The sequence below is a fragment of the Orcinus orca genome, chromosome 1 (assembly GCF_937001465.1).
Source record: "Orcinus orca chromosome 1, mOrcOrc1.1, whole genome shotgun sequence".
Lineage (NCBI taxonomy): Eukaryota > Metazoa > Chordata > Mammalia > Artiodactyla > Delphinidae > Orcinus > Orcinus orca.
The window spans coordinates 187,037,208-187,064,955 of NC_064559.1; the positions used below are offsets into that span (position 1 = coordinate 187,037,208).

Consider the following 27,748-nt stretch of genomic DNA (forward strand, 5'->3'; position numbering starts at 1 on the left):
ATTTTAATAAGAGGGATTCTATCATGATGTTCTATAATTTGCTTTTTTCCTACTTATTAGCATATCATGAATAGCTTATAAAACTAAGTATACTTCATTCTGATACATAATATTCCGAAGTATTGATCCAGTATATAATGTGTTAATCTCATAGGCCACAAATACTCCCATTTTATTTCTTTATTTTTGATTAACAGGGTTATTCCGTAAGAAAGTTATGAATATCAAAAACTTTTTTCCTCATGTTGAGCCAAACACTCACCTCTGGAGCTTCTTCCTGGCTCTAGATCTACTCTGAGACACCAAAAGTTTCTTTTGAATTATTTTCATTTATTAGGCTACTGTCACTTAAAAGTCATGCAGTTGTTTTGTAAATTGTGGTAAAAGACACATAACAAAATTTACCATCATAACCATTTTTAACTGTACAGTTCAGGGGCATTAAGTCCATTCACACTGTGTGCAGCTATCACCACCATCCATCTCCAGAAGGCAACTGTTTCTTGTATTGCTATATATCAGACATTACAGTTGCTTTTATTAAATTTCAAGTGCTCTGAAAATTCAAAGAAGGGTGATCACCTTCAATTGGGGTATAAAGGCAGGGAATGTTTTTGACATCTAGGTAAGTTTCATGAAGAAATGGTACTCTTTGATGCTGTGACATTGCAGTAGGAACTGTGCTAGGCATGTTCATAAGTAATTTCAAGGGAATGATCATTCCTAAAGATTCGACTGCTAGCAAAGAGGGAAAAACAGGAGGCAAGCCAACAATTAGGAGGTTACTGCAATAGCCCAGCAAGTAGTAATGAGAACCTGACCAAAAAACTAGGTGTGGAATACAAACAGTAAAGTTGGTTATATCTGTTTGTAAGATGAGTAAAGACAGGAGAAGCATTGCAGAGATCAACAATATAAAATCTGATAAGTGAACCGCACCTAGAGGTGAACAGACAATAGAGGAAGACCCGAGTTTTCAAATCTAGTGAGCTGGGGAGACATTGAAGCCATATAGAAAACAAAAAGTCAGGAGGTAAGGGGAGTAAGGAAAGGAAGGAGAAAAGAAAAGATTAGTTTTGTTTAGTTGAGTTCGAGATACCAGTGAGACAACTTGATAAAGTTAAAGGGTAGGCAGCTGAAAATGATAATGTGCAGGCAAGTCACACTCGGGAGTAAACTGAACAGAGTTGCCAGTTGTACTGATGGAGTATATAAATATGAAGTGATACTAGGTCTCATTTATCTAAACTCGCCCAAATAAAGAAACACTTACCATTTGCCAAACTTGCATGATATTGTCTTCTGATACAGAACAAATCACCCAAGGTTCATTGGGATTCCAGGAGAAATCAGATATCTTGGCAGTGTGACCACCATGAATAAACTGAAAGAGGAAGGAAAACAGATGAAAAGCAGACAGAGGACAATAAATCACAAACTATTTCAGTTCTGCTCAACATCTGTAACATACCAACAATTCTGGTGGCCCATCTTCTGCATCTTCTGGGGATTGTTCCTCTCCAATTTTACTAGCACAAAAAGATTTTTAGAAGTTAAAACAGGGACTTCCCTGGTGGCGCAGTGGTTAAGAATCCGCCTGCCAATGCAGGGGACACGGGTTCAATCCCTGGTCCAGGAAGATCCCACATGCCGCGGAGCAACTAAGCCCACGAGCCACAACTACTGAGCCCACGTGCTGCAACTACTGAAGCCCTCACTCCACAACAAGAGAAGCCACCGCAATGAGAAGCCCGCGCACCACAAGGAAGAGTAGCCGTCACTCGCCGCAACTAGAGAAAGCCCACGCGCAGCAACGAAGACCCAATGCAGCCAAAAATAAATAAATTTAAAAAAAAGTTAAAACAGACTTACCTTGAGTAATTCTGGAAAGTGTAAGAAAATAACTCCACAAAGAGTTATTTTAACTCTTTAAGGTAAGTCTAATTAACAAGACTTACCTTAAATCCCAGACATTCAGTCTGCGATCAGTACCACTGGAAGCCAAAATAGTCTCATTGTGAGGTGACCACTGAACCTATACATAAGAAAAAAGCCATCAATTAGAAAATTGAGGGGAAAAAATCTAACATTATATTTAACAATTTAACCCATTACTAGACCCAGGATATCAGCTCTTGTTCTATTTCATATTTTTGAAGATCTCATTTATTCTTATTGTCTAATTCCAGCTTCTAGCCAAATGTCATCCAGTGCTGACCTAAGAACTAAAGTATAGATCACACACAAAGTAATTATTTACCCAAGTACTTATAATGAATTCTGTATTACACATAGGACTGCAAAGACTATAATGTACTCCTCACAGTGCCCTTGCATTAAGCTTCCAACATAATGTAACAATTATTTCTTGAACTGAGTCAGAGGGCTTTGCATATGGAGCTTAATTAAACGGATGAGGCAGAAAACATGGAGTCAGTACTTTACGAATGAACTGTGAAATTAACAGATACAGCAAGTTATAAAGGATAAAGGAGTGGAAATAAGGGAAGAGACAAGCGTCAGGAACAAGGCAGATAAAATAATCAGGCACTAAGTTTAATATAGAAACAATGGAGGGAAAACAATCCCAATTCATACAGAGATCAGCATAGGCATAAAGATGATTTTTATTCTTATAGCAATGGGATAAGGCACAAGTGTGCCCACTCCCACATTCAGGTTTCCCTTGGGGTGGGGGGAGGAGCATTAGTTTCTCTCACCTGGAATATTTCATCCTTATGTGATTCAAAGGAATGCAACTTAAGTTTCAGATTTCTCAGATCCCACAAGGCAACAGTCTACATACAAAAATGAAAGCAAGTACAATCAATAAAATTTTTTTATCGAGAAAAAGAAAATCCATAACTAAAAGATCTCTGTGCATTCAAAAGAAGCCAGAGAGGGACTTCCCTGGTGGTCCAGTGGTAAAGAATCCGCCTTCCAATGCAGGGGACACGGGTTCGATTCCCCGGTCGGGGAACTAAGATCCCACACGCCGCAGGGTAAGTAGGCCCGTGCAGCGCAACTACTGAGCTCACACACCTCAACTAGAGAGCCATGCACCACAACTGGAGAAGAGAAAACCCGCGCGCCACAATGAAAGATTCTGCATGCCACAACTAAGACCCGACACAGCCAAATAAATAAATATTAACAACAAAAGAAGCCAGAGAAATCCACCCTGTTTTCTTGTAGAATAAATCACACTGACCTTGTCAGCTGATCCTGTGGCAAGAATGAACTCACTATAAGGATTGAAAGAAAGGCAGTTCACTTCAGCAGTGTGAGCATCAACTGAGTGGCTCGGTTTGGAAGTATTGTTTGAACGAGTATCCCAGCTTTAGTAAAAGAGAAAAAACAGGAAAAATGCTTGAAATGGGTAACTAAATATAAAACTTAGATAATATATTGAGAAAAAAATGGATTCTACTCACATCATAAGTTTCTGATCATCAGCAACTGACCCAAACAGAGACTCATGGAGCAGATGCCAGGAGACGTCTTCTACTACTGCTGTATGCCCTGTAAAGATGGTCTTCGCATCCACAACTTTTCCTTCCTTTGGAACAGCACTGATGTCCCATAGGCAGATAGTCTTAAATGAAAAATTAACTATTTTATAAAAGGGCCTCACTTCCTGACACACCCCAGAGGAAAAAAACGGATATAACTAGCCCAGATTTGCTTCAAAATGTAAAGGATACGCACATGGTCATCTGAAGCACTAAGTAAGTGCCCACTGAGATTTGGGTTCCAAGAAAGCCCGTAGCCTTCCTTCTGATGTCCACGGAGACGCAAGTCTGGGTTGCACTCTCCAGAAGGGTCTACAAAGTAACAGACACATCAAGACTATCCAGTCCACTTCCTCCTTGGATCTACTAAGTATAATGGAATTTTTATCAAGAGGTCTAAAGCTCTTACTTTTTATGAGACATACAGACCCATTATGACCAAACAGATAATGCTTAAGAGCTGCACATTCTATCCTATGTAAAAAAGCATTTTTTTCCCCATGTAGAGAAGAAGGATGAAGGAAGAGTACCCACACATATCAATATAAATATAAGATGTTAAGTTATACAAAGAATAACAAGCAATTAAAATTGAGAGAAGCAATGTATCCCCACAGTGACTCATCATTTGTATCTGAATCGAAGAGGGCAAGTACCTGGTTTAGAAGGATGTTTCGTATAGTCAAAAACAAGAACATCACTGGATGGAGTCTTTGTGGCAATGATGCAAGGGTTCTGGGGCATATAGCGTGCCCTGTTCACTTCTCCTTCATGGTTGATCTTGATTTCTATTTCAATTTTTCCACTAACCGAGCCAAAACCTCCAAATTCTGTAAATACAATAAATTAACTGCAAATGAGGACAAAGCAAGAGCTACTCTATGTCACTCAAAGTATGACACAGGCAAGGCTTTTAATCAACGAACTGGTGTAATACTAGAAGCGATCTAAAAATTTGTTAGCAGTATAAAGTTCGTTCACATTCCTTATTTCATTTGATTCTTAGCATAACCCTACAGCGTAGGGAAGAGTTATTATCTCCAAAAATTTTACACGAGGGCTTCCCTGGTGGCACAGTGGTTAAGAATCCGCCTGTCAATGCAGGGGACACGGGTTTGAGCCCTGGGCCAGGAAGATCCCACATGCCGCGGAGCAACTAAGCCTGTGCGCCACAACTACTGAGCCTGCGCTCTAGAGCCCGCGAGCCTAGAGCCCGCGCTCCGCAACAAGAGAAGCCACAGCAGTGAAAAGCCTGTGCACTGCAACGAAGAGTAGTCCCCGCGCGCCGCAACTAGAGAAAGCCCGCGCGCAGCAACAAAGACCCAACGCAGCCAAAAATAAAAAATAAGTAAATAAAAATTTTACACAAGAAAAGAGAAGCTCAGAGGACCTACATTAATTTGTTTATGGTGACTTGACTATGGCAGAACCTAAACTGAATCCCTATTTTTCTGATCCCTAGCCTGGTACTCTTTCAGCTATACCTGCAATGATTTAGGTAATAATATACCTAATAAGTATTACATTACTATCTAAAAGTAAGGAACACTATTGACTCCACTTCAAAAATTCTCACTAAGTGGCTTTCAAGCCTCACTTAAACTATCAAAAAAAATGTGCTCAATAAATAAAATCAAAGTTACTGTTTTAATGAATATTAAGTACACAGTGTGCTAGGTACTAAAGAGTCCCTTTTACTATTTATTTGAAACCCTAGTTTGGGATGACCTTTCTGAAATACCGTCACGTCTTTGCTCACACCAGTGAAGAAAAACAGAGCCACAACAGCTGGTTCCACTTTCCTGACCTCCCACTTACACTTGCCAACCAGAGTCCTTGGTTGAAATAAACCAGGCAGGCAAGGACTAGACAAAAACATTTTTTATTCATATTTGACTACTGTATGCACTTACAGAATTCTCCCAAGTACCATTATAAAATGTATAACAATATAATTTGTGATTATGTAAATCTTGGCAAAGCAATATTTAAACAAAGGTAGTTAATAAGTAGCCAAAGAATTACAGAAGGCAGCATGATAAGGTACCTGAGTAACAGTCAGGCCATGGCATAACTGACTCTGCCACTTACTATCTTGGTGGTTTTGGTGAAGGCCTTCAATTTCTGTGAACCTCAAACACCTTACCCATAAAACAAAGTTATGAGAGTAACTTGTAGATGAAAATGACACTCTGAAGGACAAAAATGTTTTCAAAAAGCAGAGACATAGTTGGGTAATATAATTAGCAGATAACTTTCAACCTCAAAATAACTTTATAAGTTGAAAAGCAGTGGTTTAAACAAGCTAAAAACCTAGAAACAGTTCAAAATAGACTCTAAAAGAGAAAAAACCCCAAACACATTAAAGAATTTCCCCCCCAGAATTCTAGACCACAAGCATCTACATTGTAAAAAAAGAAGGCATGATTAGGATATGTGATCTCAAAGAACTTTTAGTCCAAACACAGGGAGATAAGATAAGCACACAATTATAGATGACTATGACAGAAAAGAATAATTGCCAGAAAAGAGATACCAACAAGGAAAGACCAATAGCTGGCATGAAGCCCACAGAGCAAGGGGTAATTGTTATATAATGTGGGTTATTTCAGTATCAGCTATATACTTCTAATCAGAGGCCCCCCCCGCAATGTAGTTGAAGTACAGTAATAAGAAATCAGCTTAGAGGATTCACAATTGAGATTTATGAAGATGAGGATTTATCTATTTAACAAATAGATTCCCCAAGTTGAAGGTGATACGCAAAAGGCCAAATCTGATGTAGGAAAGAAAGACTGAGGTAGAAATGTACAATAAATTGAATGACTATAAAGGTCTAACTATGTTGCCATTTTGTTTGCTTCTCTCCATATAAAATACCATTTAAAAAGACTGAGACTGGGGCTTCCCTGGTGGCGCAGTGGTTGAGAATCTGCCTGCTAATGCAGGGGACACAGGTTCGAGCCCTGGTCTGGGAGGATCCCACATGCCGCAGGGCAACTAGGCCCATGAGCCACAACTACTGAGCCTGTGCGTCTGGAGCCTGTGCTCCGCAACAAGAGAGGTCGCGATAGTGAGAGGCCCGCGCACCGCGATGAAGAGTGGCCCCCGCTTGCCACAACTAGAGAAAGCCCTCGCACAGAAACGAAGACCCAACACAGCAAAAATAAATAAATTAATTAAAAAGAAAAGTACCAATGTCACCGTGGATGTGAGGATTAAATTAGTCAATGCTGTTGAAAAAAAAAAAAAGACTGAGACACAACAATATAGTAAAAGTGTCTAGCCTGATGAATTTTTACATATGCATATATCCGGGGAACTACCACACAGATAAAAGTACGGAACATCTTCAGCCCTCTCTTATCCTCCCACAAGGTACCACTGTGTCCCTCCCAACCAATGCTGCCTGACAAACTAGATAACCGGCATTCTAATTTCTACCACCGTACCGTTTTTTTGAGTCCGTAAACATTTTGAAACTAAGAAGAATAAGTTGTAACATCTTGAGTCAAATATTCCATTATTTCATCATGATTTAGTAATAGTTTATTATATATTGAGGCAAAAGACTAAAGATTACTTAAAAACAAAAACAAACGCCCCCCCCAACCCATTCCCCAAATAAGTTGCTAAAAATAAATCTGTTGATATTTGAAGATCCTGGTAACAGAGTCTGAAGTAAACTTTTAAACCGAATCTATTTTCAGGCTTAAAATGTGACCATAGCCTGGCTGAATCTAATATAAACACACACATTCTTTTTAATGTCAAAACAAGCCTAAGCCAGTTTTTAGTTCTTTCTCTTTGAAAGTTTAATGATCTTTTGAAGCTGTCTGCCACCAAGTACCTCAAACCAAATGGGGTCAAGTAGAAGGTAATCAATTACAATAGTTCAATCTGAGAGTCCAGGACATTTCATCTGAGAGCAAGGAGGGACTAGGAAGCTATCTATCTAACAACAATCCAAGAAGCTTTAAGAGATATTAGTATATATCTACTTCCAGCACTGTTGAGACCACATGGAGAGCACCTGCCCCGCTTCAAGCACCAAGCTTGTTCAGTCATCCGAGGGTGATGTGAAGGACGAAGGAGAGGTAAAAGTAAGAGAAAAGGAAGGAATGGGAGCTGATATGCTATGTAACCTTTGGGCAAGTTACAAAACAACTGTAAGCATCGGTTTCCTTGTGAGGATTAAATAGGGCGAAATACAGTCATACAAATGTATCATACATATTACTGGTATTTTTCATAGTTCCTCTATTATTAAGTATTAGTAAGGGGGATAAAGGTATCATCAGAACATAAAAGTAAATTGGTTTGATGCCACTCAAAAAATTCAGTTACCAGAAAGACTGGAGTGTATGTTAAAAGATGCCATTTCAAAAGCCAGGGAAGACTTATATGAGGAATCTAAAAAAGAATACAAATGAATCTATATACAAAACAGAAACAGACTCACAGACATAGAAAACAAACTGATGGTTACCAAAGGGGAGGGGTTGGGGGGATAAACTAGGAGTATGGGATTAATAGATACAAACTACTATACATAAAATAGATAAGCAACAAGGATTTACTGTATACTCAATATCTTGTAGTAACCTATAACGGATTATAAAAAAATCCAAAAAAACCCCCCAGACCTAATGAATCACTATGCCGAACACCTGAAACACAATACTGTAAATCAACTCTACTTACAACAAAAACAGTGAAGAAAATGGATTAGTCAGCAAATGGCATTAAAAAAAAATTGCTAACCACTTAGAAAAAATCTCAGATTCCTATTTCATCCCTAAAACCAAAACAAATACAAGAAAGATTAAAGTTTTAATAGTCAAAACACAAAAGTACCAGAAAACAACAGCTATTTTAAAATCTTGGAATGAAGGCCTTTCAGTGAATGACAAAATCGGAAGGACACCAGAGGAAAGCTGGATAATTTAAAATTCATAGCTTCTAAACAAAACAGGACTCAAAATTATAAAATAAAGAGGGAAAAAATTACCTATAACCTATTAGTTAGGGATAACTTACCTTATATAGAGAGATAACTCAAAAGAAAAAATGAGCAAAAAACATAAATAGGCAGCTCAAGAGAGAGAGAGACAGACAAATATTTTAAAATAGGTCCAACATTATGAATAACTTAAAAAGCCAAGTAGGGAATTCCCTGGCAGTCCAGTGGTTAGGACTCCGTGCTTTCACTGCTGAGGGCATGGGTTTGATCCCTGGTCAGGGAACTAAGATCCTGCAAGCAGCGTGGTGCAGCCATTAAAGGAAAAAAAAAAAAAAAGAAAAGCAAAGAGTGTAGTATTACATTCAATGTTGGCAAAGGCATGCAGAAACAGACATCAATACATCTGCTATTGGTGAAATTGTGAATCTTTCTTTGGAGGGCAACTTAGCAGTACCAATTATAATTGAAAATGTTCTTGCCACTTGATTAACATTCCACTTAATCATTCTACAGCAAAACTATGCAAGATACATGTACAAGAACTGTTTTTGAAGCCAAAAGATTGGAAACCACTTAAATGTTAATTGAGGGATGGTTAATTATAGTATAGTATACAGCCATCAAAAAGGAGGCACATCTCCATATGCTCACACAGAAAGATGTCCAAGATACACCAGGCCAGGAAACTATTTTATGCTGTATTCCCAGTACCAAGAAAAATTGCCTGGCATACAGTAAGTACTTAATATATTTGTTGAATGAGTGATCCAATAAATGGGATAGATAAACCATTCAGAAAACTATCAATTTAACAGCGATCCATAAGGGATAGATTTACAGGGGGAGGAGGGTTCACAGTATTTTATATTTGCTTCAATTTTTTTTTTTTTTTTTTTTTTGGGCTGCACTGTACAGGCTTGCCGAATCTTAGTTCCCTGACCAGGGATCCAACCAGGGCCCCCACAGTGAGAGCATGGAGTCCTAACCACTGGACCACCAGAGAATTCCCTGCTTTATTAAAGATGATTTATTATATTACCAATCAGAATATTTGCTTTATGTCTAAATAACCGAAAGTCCTATTTAAAGACAATTTATTTAATAAAAAGGAAACAGGCTCAGAGAGGCGAAATGATTTATCCTCAAACCACACAGCTAGTGAGCAGCTCAACAGGGTCTCAAGCCCATCTTCTGATTCTTTTTTTTTGATGTGGACCACTTTTAAAGTCTTTATTGAACTTGTTACAATATTGTTTCTGTTTTATGTTTTGGTTTTTTGGCCGCAAGGCATGTGGGATCTTAGCTCCCCGACCAGGGATCTTGATTCTTAAGTTCAGTGTTTTATCCCCTCAATCACTGATGCCTACCTAGAGAATAACTCTGTAGTAACCATATCCTATAGTTCACACACTTGGGTCAGCGACACAAAATCATGTTTGCTGACCTTTATCCTAAGGACTTATTTTGCATTCTATATTACCCTAAGCTAAATATGGAATGATCAAAAGAGTAACTGTACATTACAATCCTGGCAAGTAACTGGAACCCAAAATATCTTAGATAAAAGAATGGATTCTGCTAATCAGGAGAAATCTAAGATAAAAAACATTAAACATTCATTTTTGGCACAAATCTCAATACTGAGAGCCTATCTTCTACCTCCCAGTAATAATTTGAGTTCAAGGACAACAATAAAGGAAACCCACTCATTTCTATCTCTTCTGAAAGGGAAAAAGTATTTCATGAACAGTTAAGCCCTTAGGATATCTCCTAAAAATAGGATATAATTAAACACTCAATTTTTATGTACTATATAGCAAATGCCATGGTTAAGTCATTTATACCACTTAAACCCAGAAAGTGTAATTTAAGCCAGTGTTTTTCAACCTTTTTTTTCATTATTGCCCCTGTAAGGAACCTTGTAGGACATTTTTTCTGATACCTTGATGAAATTCCTGTGTATTTGTTTATGCCTGCTATGTATTTCTGTGCTTTAAACAGTTCAAAGAATAAGATTGTTTTCACACACACACCCCTCTGAGAACCAATTTTCACTCCCGCAGGGGCAGTATCTCCCATGTTGAGAATGCAAGCATGCGTAGCAGTAATATATGGTGGATTTCTGCTTCTTTCAATTCTAGAAATTTCCCCACCACCAAATTTAGTTGAAGAAAGTTTACAGAAAAGGTACAGAACCAAGTATGTGTTAAATATGTCTTCTGACATCTAATATCTATACTGCAAAATCAGGCTTTCCAAAGCTTAGTTATCTTGTTCCTAACTTGAGAGACTACTTTATCAAACTGTACACACTCTTTATTATAATTTAGAGATATGAAAAATATAACCCATATATCATTCCTTCCTTCACCTTTAAGATTCCTACCTCCTTTTTCACTGTCGTAGTGTGAAGCATCAAACTGAGCATCATCGTTAGGGAGCTGCACACTGGCTATCACAAGGTGGTTTTGTTCATCTGATGTGTGTGTCCCCAGGACAAGTCGATGAATACTGAAATCTTTCCCTTCTGGTCTATAATAGGAATATATGGTCAGTATTCAAATCAGTACACTAAGAGAGACTACAAAGTCAGTGACATACATGTATGCACAAGGCACTATTACAACCAGGTTTTCAGAGGAAGAAGTCATTAAGAGCCATAGTTCCTACTTTTCACATATCTTCCATAGAGCTGAGTATAAGGACCGCAGAACACTTAATTTCATAATTATTAACTTAGCCAAATATTTACAATTACTTTGAAGAAAAAGTCTGATGGAATAAAATACGAATTAGCTACTCACCCTTTACAAGGAGTTGGAGGGAAAGAAACCAATTGGTGGGTATACTACCACTTTAGGTTACTTCATTAGGTTAACGTCATTAAAAGGCAAAGGAAGTAACATCAGGTAAACTAACTGTTCAAATACTACTGAAGCACAAAGATAATTAAGATGTGATCCATATCCTCAAAAAACCAGGGACAATTAAACAGTCATATACACAAACATTTTAAACACAAGTCAACATATAATTCATGAAAAGTACCCAAGAACATGGAAATTTAGATACGAAAGATTAGTTCTGGAATAAAGGACACGTTCTTAGCAGAAGTGTTACCTGAGCAGGTCTCAAAATGAGAGATAATCTAGAAGAGGGGGACAAGGGCTTTGGAAGACAGTATTCTAAGGGAAGTAAGCAAAGGGAAGATTACAAAGTGCCAGACACCACGTTAAGCATTTCACATACCTCATACCACTTAAACACCATAACAACACTCTGAAGTACTATTCTAATTTAAAGATGGTTTGGGAAAATTAAGCAACTTGCCTAAGATCACAACTACCAACTAACAGAACTAGAACTGAAGTCCAAATCTGACTTTGAATGTGGGAAAACAAAGTGAGAGAGAAGGCTAGAAGGCAGATAAAAATCAGACTCTAGGGTACTGAATGCCAGCTTAAGGCATTCTGGACTCTTTACTGTAAGGAACAAAGAACCATGGAAAATTTATAAGGGACATAGCATCATCTGAGTTACCTCAGAAGGATTAATTTAACAGTGTAAAGCAGAGGTTCTTCAAGCGTAGTATCAGGAACAATAGCATCAACATCATCTGGGAACTTCAGCATGCAAATTCTGCGATCCACTATAGACCTACTCAATCTGAAACTTGCGGGGGAGGGATGGTTTGTGGTGCTCAACTATCTGTTCTGCAGGGAATTCCTTGGTTGTCCAGTGGTTAGGACTCAGCGCTTTCACTGCCATGGCCCAGGTTCAATCCCTGGTCAGGGAACTAAGATCCCGCAAGCTGCAAGGCGTGGTCAATTGGAAAAAAAAAAAAAATCTGTTTTACAATCCCTCCAGCTGATTATGATGTCTGTTAAAGTTCTAGAACCCATGGTCTAGATGGGAAAGATGCTACACAAGAATTGATCAGGGCTTATAAATGGACTGTCAAGTGGATAAAGGGGGAAAAACCTAAAAAATGTCAAACCAAAGTCAACTATGAAAAGGAGAAATGGGAACAATAGAAAAAGTTGGGTTGGGACCTCCATGGAAAAAATATACTCAGTTTGAAATATGTCATGTTGGGAAAGCCAATAAAATACTCCAGATAAGACAGCTGAAAATTCAGGTAGCGCTCAGAAGTTGGATCTGGAGATAACTCAACAGAAATTCCTCTGCACAGAGTTAATAGGTGTCTACATGTCACATGGGAAAAAACAGAGAAAAGATAAGGGGGCTGTCAACATAAAGTTGGGGATACCTGAATTTAGAAAGTTAAAGACTCAGAGCAAGTGAGGGAGGGAAGAAGAATATTACAAAACTATGATTGTATGGTTTTTTGTGTTTAGAAACAAAATATGAATAAAAAAGAACACACACACACAGTAAACAGTAGACATTAGAGATAGTTGCTTAAAGGACCCCTCATTCTAAAAAAATAAATAAGTAAATGACATTGTTATTCGAGCAGAATACAAAAAAAAAAAAGGGGAAGGATATTTGGACCAATGTCTAATACTGCAGAAAGATTTATTTACCTCAATTCATAAAGTAGAAAGCTACTAAGACTACAGCACAGATTTCAGCCTTGGGTTATTTAGTCTTAATTCACTGCTTTCCAAACATAGCTAATCACATTATATGGAAAGCTTTTCTAGAATGACTTAGTAGGTATGGGGTGGCCAATATTTGGGATCCTCTGGTCCAATATCATTTAGCACATGTCTACAGTAAATCTGGAATCACCATTCAACTATTCTCAAGTATCCTGCCGCAAGTTCCTAAGTGGTTTGAACTGAGAACTCCTGACAGAAATGACTCCACTTATCCTGAACTCAAGTAATTCTGATGATCAGCTGAATATGGGAACTCCTGGTCATGATAAACCAGCTTCCAGCTCTAAATTTCTAAGTACTTATTAACATACTTAGGACAGATGTCGCCATTTTTTAAAAAAATGCCAATGTGAAGGCAGCAGGCTCATTCTTCAGTTATTAATAACATTTATATAAAACTTGTTGAGCTGAAACGTAGCCAAATAACCACAATTCGCAAATATCTTGACTTCTAAAGACCTGAGTTTTGAAGGAATTTACTTACTTAGTACACTTACAGAATTTCTAAATGTTGTTCTGAATGGCAGGTACCATGTCACATTCATCTTTGCATTAACCAGCTACTACCAACGACTGCGAGATTCAAATTCCTTTTGTTGAAAGAACTGGACTCATCATAATACTTTTTGAAAGCTGACAAATTTTACATAACTGTTTGGTCAACTATAGTTATAATACAGCTATTCAATTCAGAATCAGATAAAGAAGACAACATGTTTTCTCTTATCAGGTAAACTGCAAAGTTGTTTTACATTTTGCCTTTTTTGGCCTAGAAAAAAAATGTCACCACTAGGTTCTGATCACGTGCCCGCTACGGGTGACTGGAGAAAAGAAAAACAGGGAAAATCGATGCAAGAAATCTACACCGAGAACACAACAAAATAACGTTCAAAAGACTCCTATCACCTGGTTACATCAGGAAGCCACTGTGCAGTTAGGCTGGGCCACTCCAGAGCATGGGTCATCACCAAATCGTAAAGAAAAGGAGTGTTCTTTTTCCATATTTTGTATTCTTCATTGATCACACGTTCTTCTACTGCGTCATCAAAGGCTGCTAAAACATTAAAAACAAATTTAAGTTAGCGACCACAAATGGAAACCGAGTAGACACTTCCAAAGCTACCGGCACGGCTCCAGAATCCCGATTCTGAAATGGAGGTTTGTCTAAATCTCCCCGAGGCGCAGGCACCAACACCGCTCTCCAGCTTCACGGGGCCTAACTGCTGGGGTCATCCCGGCCAGACGCCGTTAGCCGTTCGGGCGACGGCGTCGGCAGAACAGAACCCGCGAGGAGGGCCGAACACCGACCCCTGCGGGTAGCGAGCGCTGCAGAGAGGACCCGGAGAGAGACAGGTAGACCGACAGGGAGCGCGGGGAGGGACCAAACACCCGCCGGGGCCCCCACCGCCACCCTCCCGCCGCTGCGCCGGGCCTCCGCTCCCGAGGAGCTGGCGCGCCGTTAGCCCTCCCCGCGGGGCGATTTCTCCTCACGCCTGCGATGGCGGGTACGACACTCAGCAGAGTCCGGCCTGTCCTCACTGTTAGGCCGTGTCGAGGCCGCTACGCAACCCCGGCACCCCCGCTCTCCTGTGGCCGCCCCGGCACCCTCACCTTCCTTGTCGGCCATGGCGGGCAGGCAAGCCGGGGGGATCGGGTTGAGCTTTGCGAGAGGGGCGGGGAGGCTGCGGGCGCTCGCTCTGCGCGCGCGGCCTCTATTGTTTCCTGCTGCCCCTGAGTGAGGGCCGACTCGCGCACCTTCGCGCCAACACCGGCCAATCGGAGCGCGCCGAGCGGCGAGGTGGGCGGGGAAGCCGCGTTCGTAGCCTATCCAGACGCGCGTAGTCGCTTGCCGCGGGGTCGAAGCGCGCGCTCCTCCCCTGCCCCCACACGGCCGGGAGCCGACTTCCTTCGATTGCGCGCGCGCGGGGTTGGTGAGCGTGCGCCTCTCGAGGTCACGTGAGAGGTTTAGTCCGCACGCTCCTGGGTGCAGCCATTTTCTTGAAGCTAGCGATCCCTTCAAAGTAGGACTTTAGATGAGGAGTCTAAAATGTTTTCGGGTCTAGTTGTCAGCTCTGGGGGTGAGGCTGCAAGAAAAGGCTTCTATCAGACCTCGAGATGTCTAATTCAAGTGTCCCTTGCTCCTAGGTCCTCCAATTTATTTGTTCCCTTAGTTCTTAGAACTATTGATGAAGCAAGCCCAGAAAATGAAGCCTTGGACTTCTAAAAATCTCCTCCAAGCGGCGGGACCTAGGACGGAAGTCTTAGGGGATTAAGTAAGTCCTCGAGAATGGAGTCCTGGCTCTTTAAGGGTGTGTGTCAAGGGGCGGAGTCTAGGGCGGAAGTTGTAAGTCCGGGTCGAAGTCTGGCTTACGAAGGGCGGAAGTTGAGTTTGGGGGCCCAAGCCGCAATCATGGCGCTGGAAGGGGAAAATGTTAGAGATTACAATTTGACTGAGAAGCAGAAGGCGATCAAGGCCAAGTATCCTCCAGTCAATCGGAAGTACGAGTGTGAGTAGGTGGCTCACTTCTCTCCTTGCCGGGGGCTTCCGGCTTCCTCTTCCATTTTGCCTCATAGGGTGGCTCAGGCATTCCCGTTTTGCCCTTTATTGTAGGCTTTTATGTACTTCTCTGGGGAACGCTGAAGGCTAAAGCCTCCTGGTCTGAGAGTCGGGAAACCCGGGCTCCCAAATTTACAGCCTTTTGAACTTTTTCTGCATATGCCTAATTACATTTATCTTGTGGGAATTTTACTTCCGTATTAATTCTGAAGGTAACGTATTTTCAAGTGTTTGAGGGGTTGTCGCCCCCAAGTATCTCCCTCCAGCTGTGGGATAGTTAGAGTGTGCCTAGGGTAGAGGACTCGGAGAGCTTTGAGTAGGGGACTTCTAAATTGGTGTCTTACCTGTATCGTGTTGTTAGCAAAAAGACCTGGTTTTGTCATTTTTAGCTTAGTGACTTTAGGCAAAAAAATCACATAACCTCTTTGCACTCAGTTCCTTCATGTGAGGGATAAATGAGATAATAATAAATGTGAAAATATAGTGCAGACTCTGAAGTTGTACATAAACGTTAAGCTGCCGTCCCTAAAGGTGGATGTGGTTTGGGGAGCACAAATCTGGCTTATTTCCTTTCTTAAAGTTCTTTCATTGATTTCCCATTGTCCTCTGTATAGAGTCCAACTATTTACCATAGCATACTAGGCTCTGTACTTTCTGGACCCTGCATATCTCCCTAGCTCACTGTCTCTCACTTAATTTTTTAAAAATTACTTTTAATAGGTCATATATATGATTTAGAATTCAAAAAATACAACAGGTATGCAGCGAAAGTCTTTCTTTCAGCCCTGATCCCCAGCCCCTTAGTCTTGCTATCCAGATCGACCATCCTTAACATTTTCTTATGTGTACATGCAAAGGTGTATGTTTACTTAATTTACTTAACCAATTTCTAGTTGATGGACGTTTATACTTATACTCGTTTGCCAATAAAAATAATGCAGCAGTGGATATACCTGTGCATCCATTGTTTGGCACATGTGCATGTGTATCTGTACAATAAATTTCCAAAAGTTACATTGCTTTTTCAAAGGGTATCTGCATTTTATCAATGTTTTTTTAAAATTGAAGTATAGTTGGTGTACAATGTTGTGTTAATTTCTGCTGTACAGCCAAGTGATCCAGTTATACATATATAGACATTCTTTTTGATATCTGCATTTTAAACTTCAACAATTATTGCCAAATTGCTCTCCATTGAGGTTGTGCCAGTTTATACCCTTGCTAGCATTGTGTGTGTGCCTTTTTTCTTTCCTTTTAAGAAGCCTGAATTCTTTTTTTTAAATTTATTTTTACTTTTTAAAATTTATTTATTTTTTGGCTGCGCTGTGCTGCGCGGCAGGTGTGGTCTTAGTTCCCCGACCAGGGAGTGAACCCGTGCCCCCTGCATTGGAAGCGCAGAGTCTTAACCACTGGACCACCAGGGAAGTCCCGACTGTGCCTCTTTTCTCACACTTTTACCAATTTACTGTGTTACCACACTTTTTGATCTTTTCAGTCTGTTAAGTATCTTATACTAATTGCATTTTACTTATAAGTGAGGCTGAACATACTTTAGTATGTTTGGAGTTATTTGTATTTACCTTCTGGAATGTGTATACTCATATTTTTAACCCATTTTTTCTATTGGATTGTTGGTCTTTTTTACTGTGCAGAAGTTTATTTTTATGTAGTGAAATTTGTTAACCCTTTTTATGGCTACTGGGATATCATACTTAAGAAGGCATTGCCCGCTCTGGGACTGTAAATTAATTCTCCCATGTTTTCTTCTAGTACATTTGAAAATAAAACTTTTTTTTTTTCTTAGGCCATACCACATGGCTTGTGGGATGTGGGATTTTAGTTCCCCGCCCAGGGATTGAACCTGGGCCCTCGGCAGTGAGAGCACAGAGTCCTAACCACTGGACTGCCAGGGAATTCCCCAAAATTAAACTTATATTTTAGTATAAGATACATATAGAAGAGTACACATGTTACAAATGAATTTTTGCAAACTGGATACACCTGTATAACTAGTAACCAGATCAAAAAACAGAATGTTACAGCATCCCTGAAGACCGTCTCATGCTCCTTTCTCCTCTCTCCGTATTTTTCCCATTAGCCTGACTACTAACACCATACATGAGCTTTGCATGTTTTTGTACATAATCTAAATGGAATCATGTAGTATGTATTCCTTTTGTGTTTGGCTTTTTTTGTCTCATATTTATGGGAACCGTATTTTTGCTAATAGTTATAGATTGTTCATGTTTCTAGTATTTATGGTTTTTAAAAAATATATATTTAAAATTTGAATACCTTAGGATTAGGGTAAGGTGGAAATTAAGTATCAATACCTGATAATTATTTTCCAGATGCTATAAAATCATTTATCAACAGTCTGTCTTTTCCCCTGTGATTGAAATATTCCATCTTTATCGTATACAGAATTCCTCTAACTATATTTAGGTCTATAGCTGGACTTACTATTCTATTCCTTTGTTGTAGCTCTCTTTTTATGTGCCAGTGCCACATTTTAAATTATTGAGGCTTTATTGTATCTTTTAATATCTTCTAGGACAATCTCCCTCTCAGTACTTGCTCCTTTCCTGCCATTCTTATTGTTTTTATTTTTTTCTCTATATGTAGATAAAAATCAGCTTGTGAAGATCCATAAGAATTACTGTTGGTATCCCCTCCCCCCTTTTAATCATTTGTTTCATCTTCTCTCCATCCTGAGGCTACTTAGGGGCCCAACCCTGAATCACCTTATTAGCATAGACTCAAGTGTGGTCAGAAGGGGCTCTTTATGAATAACACTGAGTGACACTCCTGTCACTCAGAAAATGCCCAGGATTTTAAGAGCTCTGTTCCAGGAACCAGGGACAAAGACCAAGTATATATTTTCATTATACCACAAAAACATTCAGTGAAAAGCAGCAATTAGGAATGAGAGAAAAGGGCCTCCCTGGTGGCACAGTGATTAAGAATCTGCCTGCCAATGCAGGGGACATGGGTTTGAGCCCTGGTCCAGGAAGATTCCACATGCCGCGGAGCAAGTAAGCCCATGCACTGCAACTACTGAGCCCATGCACTGCAACTACTGAGCCTGCGAGCCACAGCTTCTGAGCGCATGTGCCTCAACTACTGAAGCCCGCATGCCTAGAGCCCATGCTCTGCAACAAGAGAAGCCACCGCAATGAGAAGCCCATGCGCTGCAACGAAGAGTAGCCCCCACTCGCCGAAACCAGAGAAAGCCCACATGCAGCAACAAACACCCAATGCAGCCAAAAAAATAAATAAATAAAATTATAAAAAAAAAAGAATGAGAGAAAAAATAAACAATAGTGTATTTTTGAGAAATAGTTGAGAAAAGACCGTTTGCTCAAAAATCCTGTTAACATTTTGTTTGGGAATTCCCTGGCCATCCAGTGGTTAGGACTCGGTACTTTCACTGCCGGGCTGGGGTTCAATCCCTTTCCGGGGAACTAAGATCCCACAAGCCTTGCAGTGAGGCAAAAAACCGAAAAAAAAAAAAAAAATTTTTATGTTATGCCTCATGATTACATCTATGGAGATGATGTAATCTGTTTCCTAAGAATTGAATTTTTGCATTCCAGGGATAAATCGCACTTGGTCATTCTGGATTCTACTTGCCGACATTTTGTACAGAATCTTGGCATTGATGTAATCTGAGATTAGTCTGTTTCTTCCAGCTTCATTTCTTGCCACTGACTACCCCCAGATCTACCCCAAGCTCTCCCTGTAGCCCTGTTTTTCCTTTAAGACTCAGCTCAATTGTCATCTCATATATTCATTCAGCAACATTATTGAGCACCTGTTGTGTATCAGACACTGAGCGGAAACTGGCAATAAATGAGTGAGCAGATAGATAAAGATCATCCTTAGTCTGTTGGCACATAAAGTGTTAAGTCTTGTTTCCTTTGGGAATTCTTACCTGAACCTCTTACTCTAGCTTAGTTTATCTCTTATTCTCTCCTATAATAGAATTTTCAAAGTGGGTGGTCTCTAGAACCCTAGGTTTCCCCAGACTTTTTCAAAGGATCTGTGAAGTTAAAACTACTTTCTTAATAATACTAGATGTTACTTGCTCTTTTCACTGTGTTGATATTTGCACTCGTGGTGCAGAGGCAGTAATAGGTAAAAGTCCTGGCCCCTTGGCACAAATTGAGGCAGTGGCACCAAACTGTATTGGTAGCCATTGTATTATTTACCACTATGTACTTATAATTAAAAAAAGAAAAAGTCGTTTTTACTTAAAAATGTCCTTGATGACTTGGCAAGAACTATTAATTTTATTAAATATTAACCATTGAGTACACACCTTTTTAATATTCTGTGTAACAAAATGGGAAGTATGCATAGTGTTTCTGCTTCTCAAAGTATTGATGCTTACCTTGAGGAAAAGAACTTCTGTGATTGTTTGAGTTGTGAGATGCCTTTTTTCTCGGAACACTATTTTTTCTCAAAAGAATGACTGAAAGACATACTATTGTTATTCAGACTTGGGTATTTCCAATATCTTCTTGAAAATAAAGTAATCTGTCACATCAAGGAAAATAACAATATTTGTTGGTATATTGATAATGTATATTATATAATGATAAAATTCAAGCTTTCAAGTGAAGTCAGAATTTTGGAAAACTTGTATCTGCCATCATGAGCTTCACGGTTTCCCAGTGCTTAAAGACTTTTCTGATGAGATTGGAGGTGATATTAACAAATAGATTTTTTAAAATTCTATAGAATGTGTCAACATCGATGAACTGATATTATCCCAAAAACCAATGCTTGATATTACATAATCAGGCATAGATAAGATCTGTTCTAAGCACAAGATAGAGCAATGGATTTTAATGTTACAGAGTTCGAAAAATTCATTGTTAAAGCCTCAGATTCTGCATTGCAACTAACCTTTAAAAAACCACCAGTTTCTAGTTTTGGTGAAGGAAGACTATATACAATTTTTTTTCCTTACTCCGGCTGTGCTGCCCATATGCATTTTTAAAATAAATTTATTTATTTATGTATTTATTTTTGGCTGCATTGGGTCTTCATTGCTGCGGGCAGGCTTTCTCTAGTTGCGGCGAGTGGAGGCTCTTCCTTGTTGCGGTGCGTGGATTTCTCATTGCGGTGGCTTCTCTTGCCGTGGAGCACGGGCTCTAGGCACACGGGCTTCAGTAGTTGTGGCTCGTAGACTCTAGAGAGCAGGCTCAGTAGTTGTGGCACACGGGCTTAGTTGCTCCACGGCATGTGGGATCTTCCTGGACCAGGGCTCGAACCCATGTCCTCTGGATTGGCAGGCGGATTCTTAACCACTGTGCCACCAGGAAAGTCCATATTTTTTTTTTAGCTCTTAAAATACTCCTTTTTCCTCCTGCATATCTGTGAGATTGCAGCACACTGAAAAGCCAGACATTAAAAACACTTGCAGAAATGCTAAACAGCGCCACTCTTCTCACTACATTTTTTGAAAATGTAGTCACTTTTCATAAAAATATATAATTTATGTTAAATAAAATGGGCTTATTATTTGTATCTATTTATTTATTATTTTTGGCTGCATTGGGTCTTCGTTGCTGCTCTGGGGCTTTCTCTAGTTGCGGCGAGAGGGGGGCTATTCTTTGTTGCAGCGCGCAGGCTTCTCATTGCAGTGGCTTCTCTTGTTGCAGACCTTGGGCTCCAGGCACGCGGGCTTCAGTAGTTGCAGCCGTGGGCCCTATAGCACTCGGGCTTTAGTAGTTGTGGCACGTGGGCTCAGTAGTTGTGGTGCTTGGGGCTCTAGGACGCATGGGCTTCAGTAGTTGTGGCGTGCATTGGCAGGTGGAATGTTAACCACTGCACCACCGGGGAAGTCCCTGGGTTATTATTTTTAAGTGAATTAATACATACTTAAAATTTTTTTTCAGTTAAAATTTCTAGGTTAATATTGCCAGATACAACCCATATAAACAAAAGCTCTTTAGGTCCTCAGTAATTTTTAAGAGAATAAAGGGTTCCTGAGACCAAAAAATTTGAGAACTACTGCCCTATAGCAATCTGTCATTGTCTCTTTAAACCGTCTTTTAAAAAATTGAGGTACAATTTACATGTAATAAAAGTGCTCACATCTTAAGTATAAAGTCCAATGAGTTGTTTTTTTTTTTGCGGTACGCGGGCCTCTCACTGTTGTGGCCTCTCCCGTTGCGGAGCACAGTCTCTGGACGCGCAGGCTCAGTGGCCACGGCTCACAGGCCCAGCTGCTCCGCGGCATGTGGGATCTTCCTGGACCGGGGCCCGAACCCGCGTCCCCTGCATCGGCAGGCGGACTCCCAACCACTGCGCCACCAGGGAAGCCCAAGTCCAATGAGTTTTGATAAACAAATAACATCTGTGTAACCAGTACTCGAGTCAAGCTCTAGAACATTTCTGTCAACCTAGAAAGTTCCCTTTGCTCCTTTCCAGTTAGTCCCCTAGCCCCTTACCTTGAGGCAAGCACTGCTCTGATGTCTATCACCACAGTTTACTTTTGTTTTAGAGTTTTGTGTAAGTGGAATCACACAGTATAGATTCTTTTCTGTCTGGCTTCTTCACTCAGTATCAAACACAGCTAGATGTTAAAGTGGTGAATGGATTTTATTCAGTAACTACTGACAGCAGGGGAAAGAGGTGAGCTCCCTGACTCTTGTTAATGCATTGTATCAGTAATTCATGCTTTTTTATTGCTGAGTAGTGTGGCATTGTATTCCTCAGTTTGTTTATCCTTTCTCTTGATGGATATGGGGTTTTTAATTTGGGGGAATAAAATTGCTGTGAACCTTCTATGTCCTTTTGTGGCCACATACTTTCATATCTCTAGGGTTAATAAACCTGTTATTTTCTTTTAACTTGTTTGTCATCTCTGCTGATCATTGAGCCTCTTAATGCCTAAAATGTATTGAGTTCTCAGTAATATTCTGAGTAAATTAGAGATGAGCTTAAACCTTGAGTGTTACCAGAACAAGATGTGTTATGTAAACGGCACTAAACTGGGAGTCAGAAAATCTCAATTCTAGTCCCAACTCTAATCAGCAGTGTAGTCCTAAACAAGTCGCACAATCTGTCTGGATTTCAGGTTTCTTCTTGTAATTGAAGGAATTCTGTTAAATGAACTCTAAGACTTTGTTATAGCCTGAATATTCTATGATTCTAAGCAGGAAGAATTGATGGAAGTCAGGTAAGAGTGAAGGATAGACTCTAAAATCTTTTTTTTTTAATTAGTTAATTTTTAAAATTTTGGCTGCACTGGATCTTCATTGTGACACTTGGGCTTCTCTAGTTGTGGTGCGTGGGCTTAGTTGCCCTTTGGCATGTGGGATCTTTGTTCCCTGACCAGGGATCGAACTCACATCTCTTGCCTTGGAAGGCAGATTCTTAACTAGTGGACCACCAGGGAAGTCCTGACTCTGAAATCTTGAGATAACAGATCCAATGGGAACTTGCTGTAGTAGCAGTTGTTATTTCCTAGTGTTGCTGTGAGAATATCAGGAAAAAGCTCATAATACATATTGTAGAGTTTACTTTCCAAAACAGTTTTATTGGTCAAGGATATCAGTGAGGAGTCCTTCAAATGAAAGAAATCAACAAATATAAAACTTGGCTCTTGTTAAAAATAAAAAACTGTTTTGTTTGGGATTTGGCTAGGTGTTCATGAAAAGGTGAAATGAAATCTGGAATTTTATATCTTTGATGATGTAGTTTCTAGAATTTTGGTCATTCACACAAGTAGATATTTAGAAAAGATACTGATTTGTTTTGTTGAGGAAAAGTAACTAATGGCAGAGAATGGCATTTGTTTATTGAAAAACTATGATGTATTAGACACTTTTTAGATCACCTAGAAGACCGTGGCCGTGATGCCTTCCAGAAATTGTCATTCATTTAAATATAAATCTAGGCTTTTAAAAAAATAACCCTTTAGCATCAATATGCTAATATTATGGAACTATTAATTCTTTTATTTAATATTAGTTCATTTAATATTAACAGAATAATAACTGTGAATGCTTAGAAGAAATTTTTAAAAAGTAAAAAATAACCCTTAACAGAACAATTAACTTTTGTGTAAATGGTTAGTGAAAGGTGTGTGGCCAGCCCACATTTTCTTGCTGTTCAAGGATTATGTTCTTAGTAATGATCTAGAGTTATTTTCTTGTGATTTGCAAGTCAAGTTCAGTTACTTATAAGTGTTTTTTCCTCTCTCCCTCAGATTTGGATCATACAGCTGATGTTCAGTGAGTATAGCTAGAGTTTATGCCTTTGCAACCACGTGCTTAACATAGGAAGGCTGATGTTTTAATCTTGATGTCCCGAGTTTTAATTTTTCTCCTCCTCTTTTGGTTCCTTTACGACATGCAAATGATGGTTTAAAAGCATCTGGTTTCAGTGTCATTAAACTGAGACCTTTGGTTTTGTATTTATCATGTTAATTTTATTTTGACTTTCCTCACAAGTTTTCTGCTTTGCAGTGGATTATATTACACAGGGCATGAATGTATTTCTTTAGGTTACACGCATGGGGAGATACTCTGGAGGAAGCATTTGAGCAATGTGCAATGGCCATGTTTGGTTATATGACAGATACTGGGACAGTGGAGCCCCTCCAAGCAACAGAAGTAGAAACCCAAGGTAACCAATTTATTCACAAGGAAGAAATTGTTATAGATGTTCAGTATTCTATGTAAATTCAGTATATGCTCACAGTAAGAACAACAAAGTTGATTATGAGCTTGTTCTTTCAACTAGCCTAAGAAATTCATTGCACTGTTAAATTCAAACCAGTTTTTTAGAGACAAGAGTTATTAAACATGATACTGTCATGGTTCTTTTTGATCCTGTGTAGGAGATGACTTACAATCTCTTCTGTTTCACTTTTTGAATGAATGGCTTTATAAATTCAGTGCTGATGAATTCTTCATAGCCCGGGTAAGCAAAAGTTTTTCTTTTTTACTGAGCAAATGCGTTCTTACCCATATTTTATAATAAGACTAGTGATTTAAATTAGAACATGTGATGCAAAACCAAGCCATACAGATGATGATTTGCAGAAATTATAATAACCATAGGCTCTTCTTGGATAACCCGAGTTTGCTTATGTATGTGCATTTTGTATTTAGATCTCTTATTATATACTTGTCACTCATCAGGATTGTGTGACAAGAACGCACCTATTGTTGCCACTGTCTCTGCACATTTTATGTCTCCCAAGTTTGAGCTGTATTTATGTCCATCCATATGTTCCTTTTGTCCCATTTGTAATTTGGCAGTTCTACCATGTTGGCCTAAGTTTAAAAATTGTTGCTTTTAGTTTTCCTTAACGTGAAAAAGGAAAAGCCAAATGGAGTTTACTTGTTGCCACCAACCTCCAGAGGGAACACCTCTCCAACCTCATTGTCATCTAACACACATGGCCTTCCTTGCTTTCGTAATTCCTCCATTCTCTCCCTTACCAGCTCCACTACATATATTCTTCCAGCTGGGTCATTCGTCCTGCAGAACTGGGTCATTCATCCTACAATATTATATAAAAATAGGCTGAGAGTTTTGTCAACTCTAAATAAATAAAGCTGAAAAAAATCCAGAGTGATTGAAATCCTAGGTCATCCTCCTCTATGTATCTTACAGAAAAATTCTTTTGACTCATATTTTTAGATTGTACATTTTTAAGAATATGTCCCTTGAATATGTAAGAAAAAACTATTTCCTTGAAATATATAGTTTGTTATTCTGTTTTAGTTAACATTTTAGTTTTCTTTGCTTCAGAGAAGTTTTATGCTATTATCTTGAAAAGATGATAACCTAGACATGTTTTAGGAGCTGGTCTGTTATGAGCATATATTAAAATTAAAAGAAATTTTTTTTCTTCTTTAGGAAGTAAAAGTACTTAATATTGATCAAAGAAATTTCAAATTACGGTCAATTGGGTAAGTTTTGAAAACCTTTTAAGTAGCGGGTCATGAAAGATGTTAAGTTATTCTTCAGTGAACTCAGTGGGCAGGAAGACAAATAGCAATGTTAAGTCAGAAGACCAGTTGCATCCCAGTAGGGCTTTGCAGGTTAAGCTTCTTGAGATACCTAGGAGCCAGGGTTCACCTCAGGTTTGGTGGACCAGAAACTTGTCAGAACAAAGTTGATGTGTTATTAAACAGGATTCCCAATTTGTTGATTTTTAGCACAAAAAATATATCATTGGTAGATGGCACAGATATTTGCATAAAGCTTAGCTTGGTGATGAGAAATGCTGATGCATCCTTTCTTATAGATCCTCACACCTGGACTCCATTTCCTTCTATTAACAAGTTATACACTTCCTTCCAGAGTTTGCAAACACTTGATTATGGCACTTTGATTGGATTTGGTGTTTTCCCAGTTTCTTCAGTCATTTAATGATATCTTTTAGGTGTTTTTTTTTTTTTTTTTAACAAGTCTCTGTTTATTCATACTTAGATATAGGTTATTTTTACTCTTTTATTTTTGTGTACAGATTTACTTAACAATCACGGTTTCTAGGACAGGTTCAGGTAACTAAAAAGCCTTTATAAGTAGTTTATATTCTCTAGACCCAAGGTATGCTGCAAACCCAATCTGGAGCAAAATGGGAAATAACATCTTTCTAAAGATAGGCTTAGAAATCCTAATCTAGTAATTTAAGATGTTTCCTTTCTCGGGTAGCAGGGCTGAGTTATATCTTGCTGCTAGGCCACCATTCACAGGGATAGCCAAGAAAACAGGGTACAGACCACCAAAAACAAGACCAACCAATTCACCTCGTGTGAAGGTACAGGTTTCACAATGCAAATCACCTGTATTCAAAGGTAAACTTACAAAATCTTTGTAAGATACGTGTGCCGTCAAAAATGGGATCTCTGCCATTGCTAAGCCAGCAGGTATATGAGCCTGTATCACATGTAAGATTCGTCGAAAAAGACTATCTGCTATTAGGCCATAGAGGGCAGCATTAAGTCCAACATATGTTGATCCATTTTCAAGAAGATTCCTTTCTGTTTTGGAATTTGGTTAATTTTTCTGGTTGTGATATCAATTAAGTTCTCCTTGACAGTATCATCTGGTTCACGATTTTCCATCTTGAGCTTTACACTTTCCTCCCAGCACTCACTGCCTCCTCTGGTCTTATTCAGCCACGTGAGGGCTCACTCCAACCCTTACGCAGCTCTTTTAGGTTATTTTTATATAGAGCTTATCTTTTCTATTTTATGTTGAATTTTTTTAGTTTCTTTTTGTAAAGTGAGAGCTTTTATTATCTCCTCCTCCCTTTTTTTATGGGTAAGAAAACAGGGTTGTCCAAGGGTACTTAGCTAATAAATAGTTGAACAGAATTTTAAAACGTTGCTCTTTCTACTACTGCTTCTGCTACTGTGATCTTCAGCCACATTAGTGTTGAAGGGAGAGAGGATGTTCATCCCAGGTTCCAGGGCGGTACCTTTGTAGGGCCTTCCATGTACACACCATGGACATTTTTTGAAAAGTTATAAAATACAAACCAAGTTCAGACTGTATTACAGAATCTAGTATTTTGCCTTTATGGTGTTCAGACGGGCTTTCTCCAGTGGAAGATATTAATTAGTTCTGTAGTCCTGAGTACAGTGAAAATTTTGAACATGCTACTCTGTTGTGAACCAATATTCATTAAACAATGTTTATTGAGAATCTACCTATGTACATTATGCTAGGACACTTTTTTTTTAAGAGCAACTATCAACCTTCTTGAAATGGCTGTTGTACACATAAGTCCCTCAACAGCTGTATCTGCTAACAATCAAATTGAAATTTATAGCTCCCTTCCCCCTCCATCTCTTTTGGCTTTCTAGTATCTAAACCACATTTATAAGGCTTATTTTAAAATGTGGAAAGAGAGAATAAATGTTAAATCCTGGAAATCTTAATCATGTTTCACTTTTCCTTCTCAAGGTGGGGAGAAGAATTCTCATTGTCCAAGCACCCTCAGGTATGTTTTTAAATCCAGCCATTAGAAACATTTTATACTACCTTACCATAAAGTCAGTAAATGTGACAGTTAACTAGTTCTAATAAGTTGGTGTAAAGTCCTAAATTTTTC

At 39.1% G+C, this 27,748-nt stretch overlaps 2 protein-coding genes and 1 pseudogene across 13 annotated transcripts in view; 1 reads left to right on the forward strand and 2 right to left on the reverse strand.

Annotated features, from left to right (window-relative positions):
• Window positions 1-14,870, reverse strand: part of RBBP4 (RB binding protein 4, chromatin remodeling factor) — a 17,758-nt gene extending 2,888 nt beyond the window's left edge. Inside the window, exons 1-11 of one of the 2 annotated variants that reach the window (XM_004266508.4) lie at window positions 14,712-14,870; window positions 14,007-14,154; window positions 10,862-11,007; window positions 4,169-4,342; window positions 3,709-3,824; window positions 3,435-3,595; window positions 3,212-3,338; window positions 2,721-2,798; window positions 1,959-2,035; window positions 1,472-1,529; window positions 1,274-1,384 (exon numbers count right to left, since the gene is read on the reverse strand). In XM_004266508.4, coding sequence (XP_004266556.1) covers window positions 1,274-1,384; window positions 1,472-1,529; window positions 1,959-2,035; window positions 2,721-2,798; window positions 3,212-3,338; window positions 3,435-3,595; window positions 3,709-3,824; window positions 4,169-4,342; window positions 10,862-11,007; window positions 14,007-14,154; window positions 14,712-14,727 — 1,212 coding nt within the window. In that variant the 5' untranslated portion in view covers window positions 14,728-14,870. Of the gene's footprint in view, window positions 1-1,273; window positions 1,385-1,471; window positions 1,530-1,958; window positions 2,036-2,720; window positions 2,799-3,211; window positions 3,339-3,434; window positions 3,596-3,708; window positions 3,825-4,168; window positions 4,343-10,861; window positions 11,008-14,006; window positions 14,155-14,591 lie in introns of both variants that reach the window. The other variant, XM_049696390.1, reaches the window with a different exon arrangement.
• Window positions 14,871-15,404: 534 nt separating this feature from the next.
• ZBTB8OS (zinc finger and BTB domain containing 8 opposite strand) overlaps window positions 15,405-27,748 on the forward strand; it is a 71,195-nt gene continuing 58,851 nt past the window's right edge. For 3 of the 11 annotated variants that reach the window (XM_049696442.1, XM_033422277.2, XM_049696437.1), the window contains exons 1-6: window positions 15,412-15,607; window positions 23,882-23,906; window positions 24,179-24,300; window positions 24,515-24,597; window positions 25,543-25,595; window positions 27,601-27,637. In XM_049696442.1, coding sequence (XP_049552399.1) covers window positions 15,511-15,607; window positions 23,882-23,906; window positions 24,179-24,300; window positions 24,515-24,597; window positions 25,543-25,595; window positions 27,601-27,637 — 417 coding nt within the window. In that variant the 5' untranslated portion in view covers window positions 15,412-15,510. Of the gene's footprint in view, window positions 15,608-23,881; window positions 23,907-24,178; window positions 24,301-24,514; window positions 24,598-25,542; window positions 25,596-27,600; window positions 27,638-27,748 lie in introns of all 11 variants that reach the window. The other 8 variants (XM_049696432.1, XM_049696431.1, XM_049696429.1 and 5 more) reach the window with 7 other exon arrangements.
• On the reverse strand, window positions 26,066-26,845 carry LOC105747835 (transmembrane protein 126A-like; annotated as a pseudogene).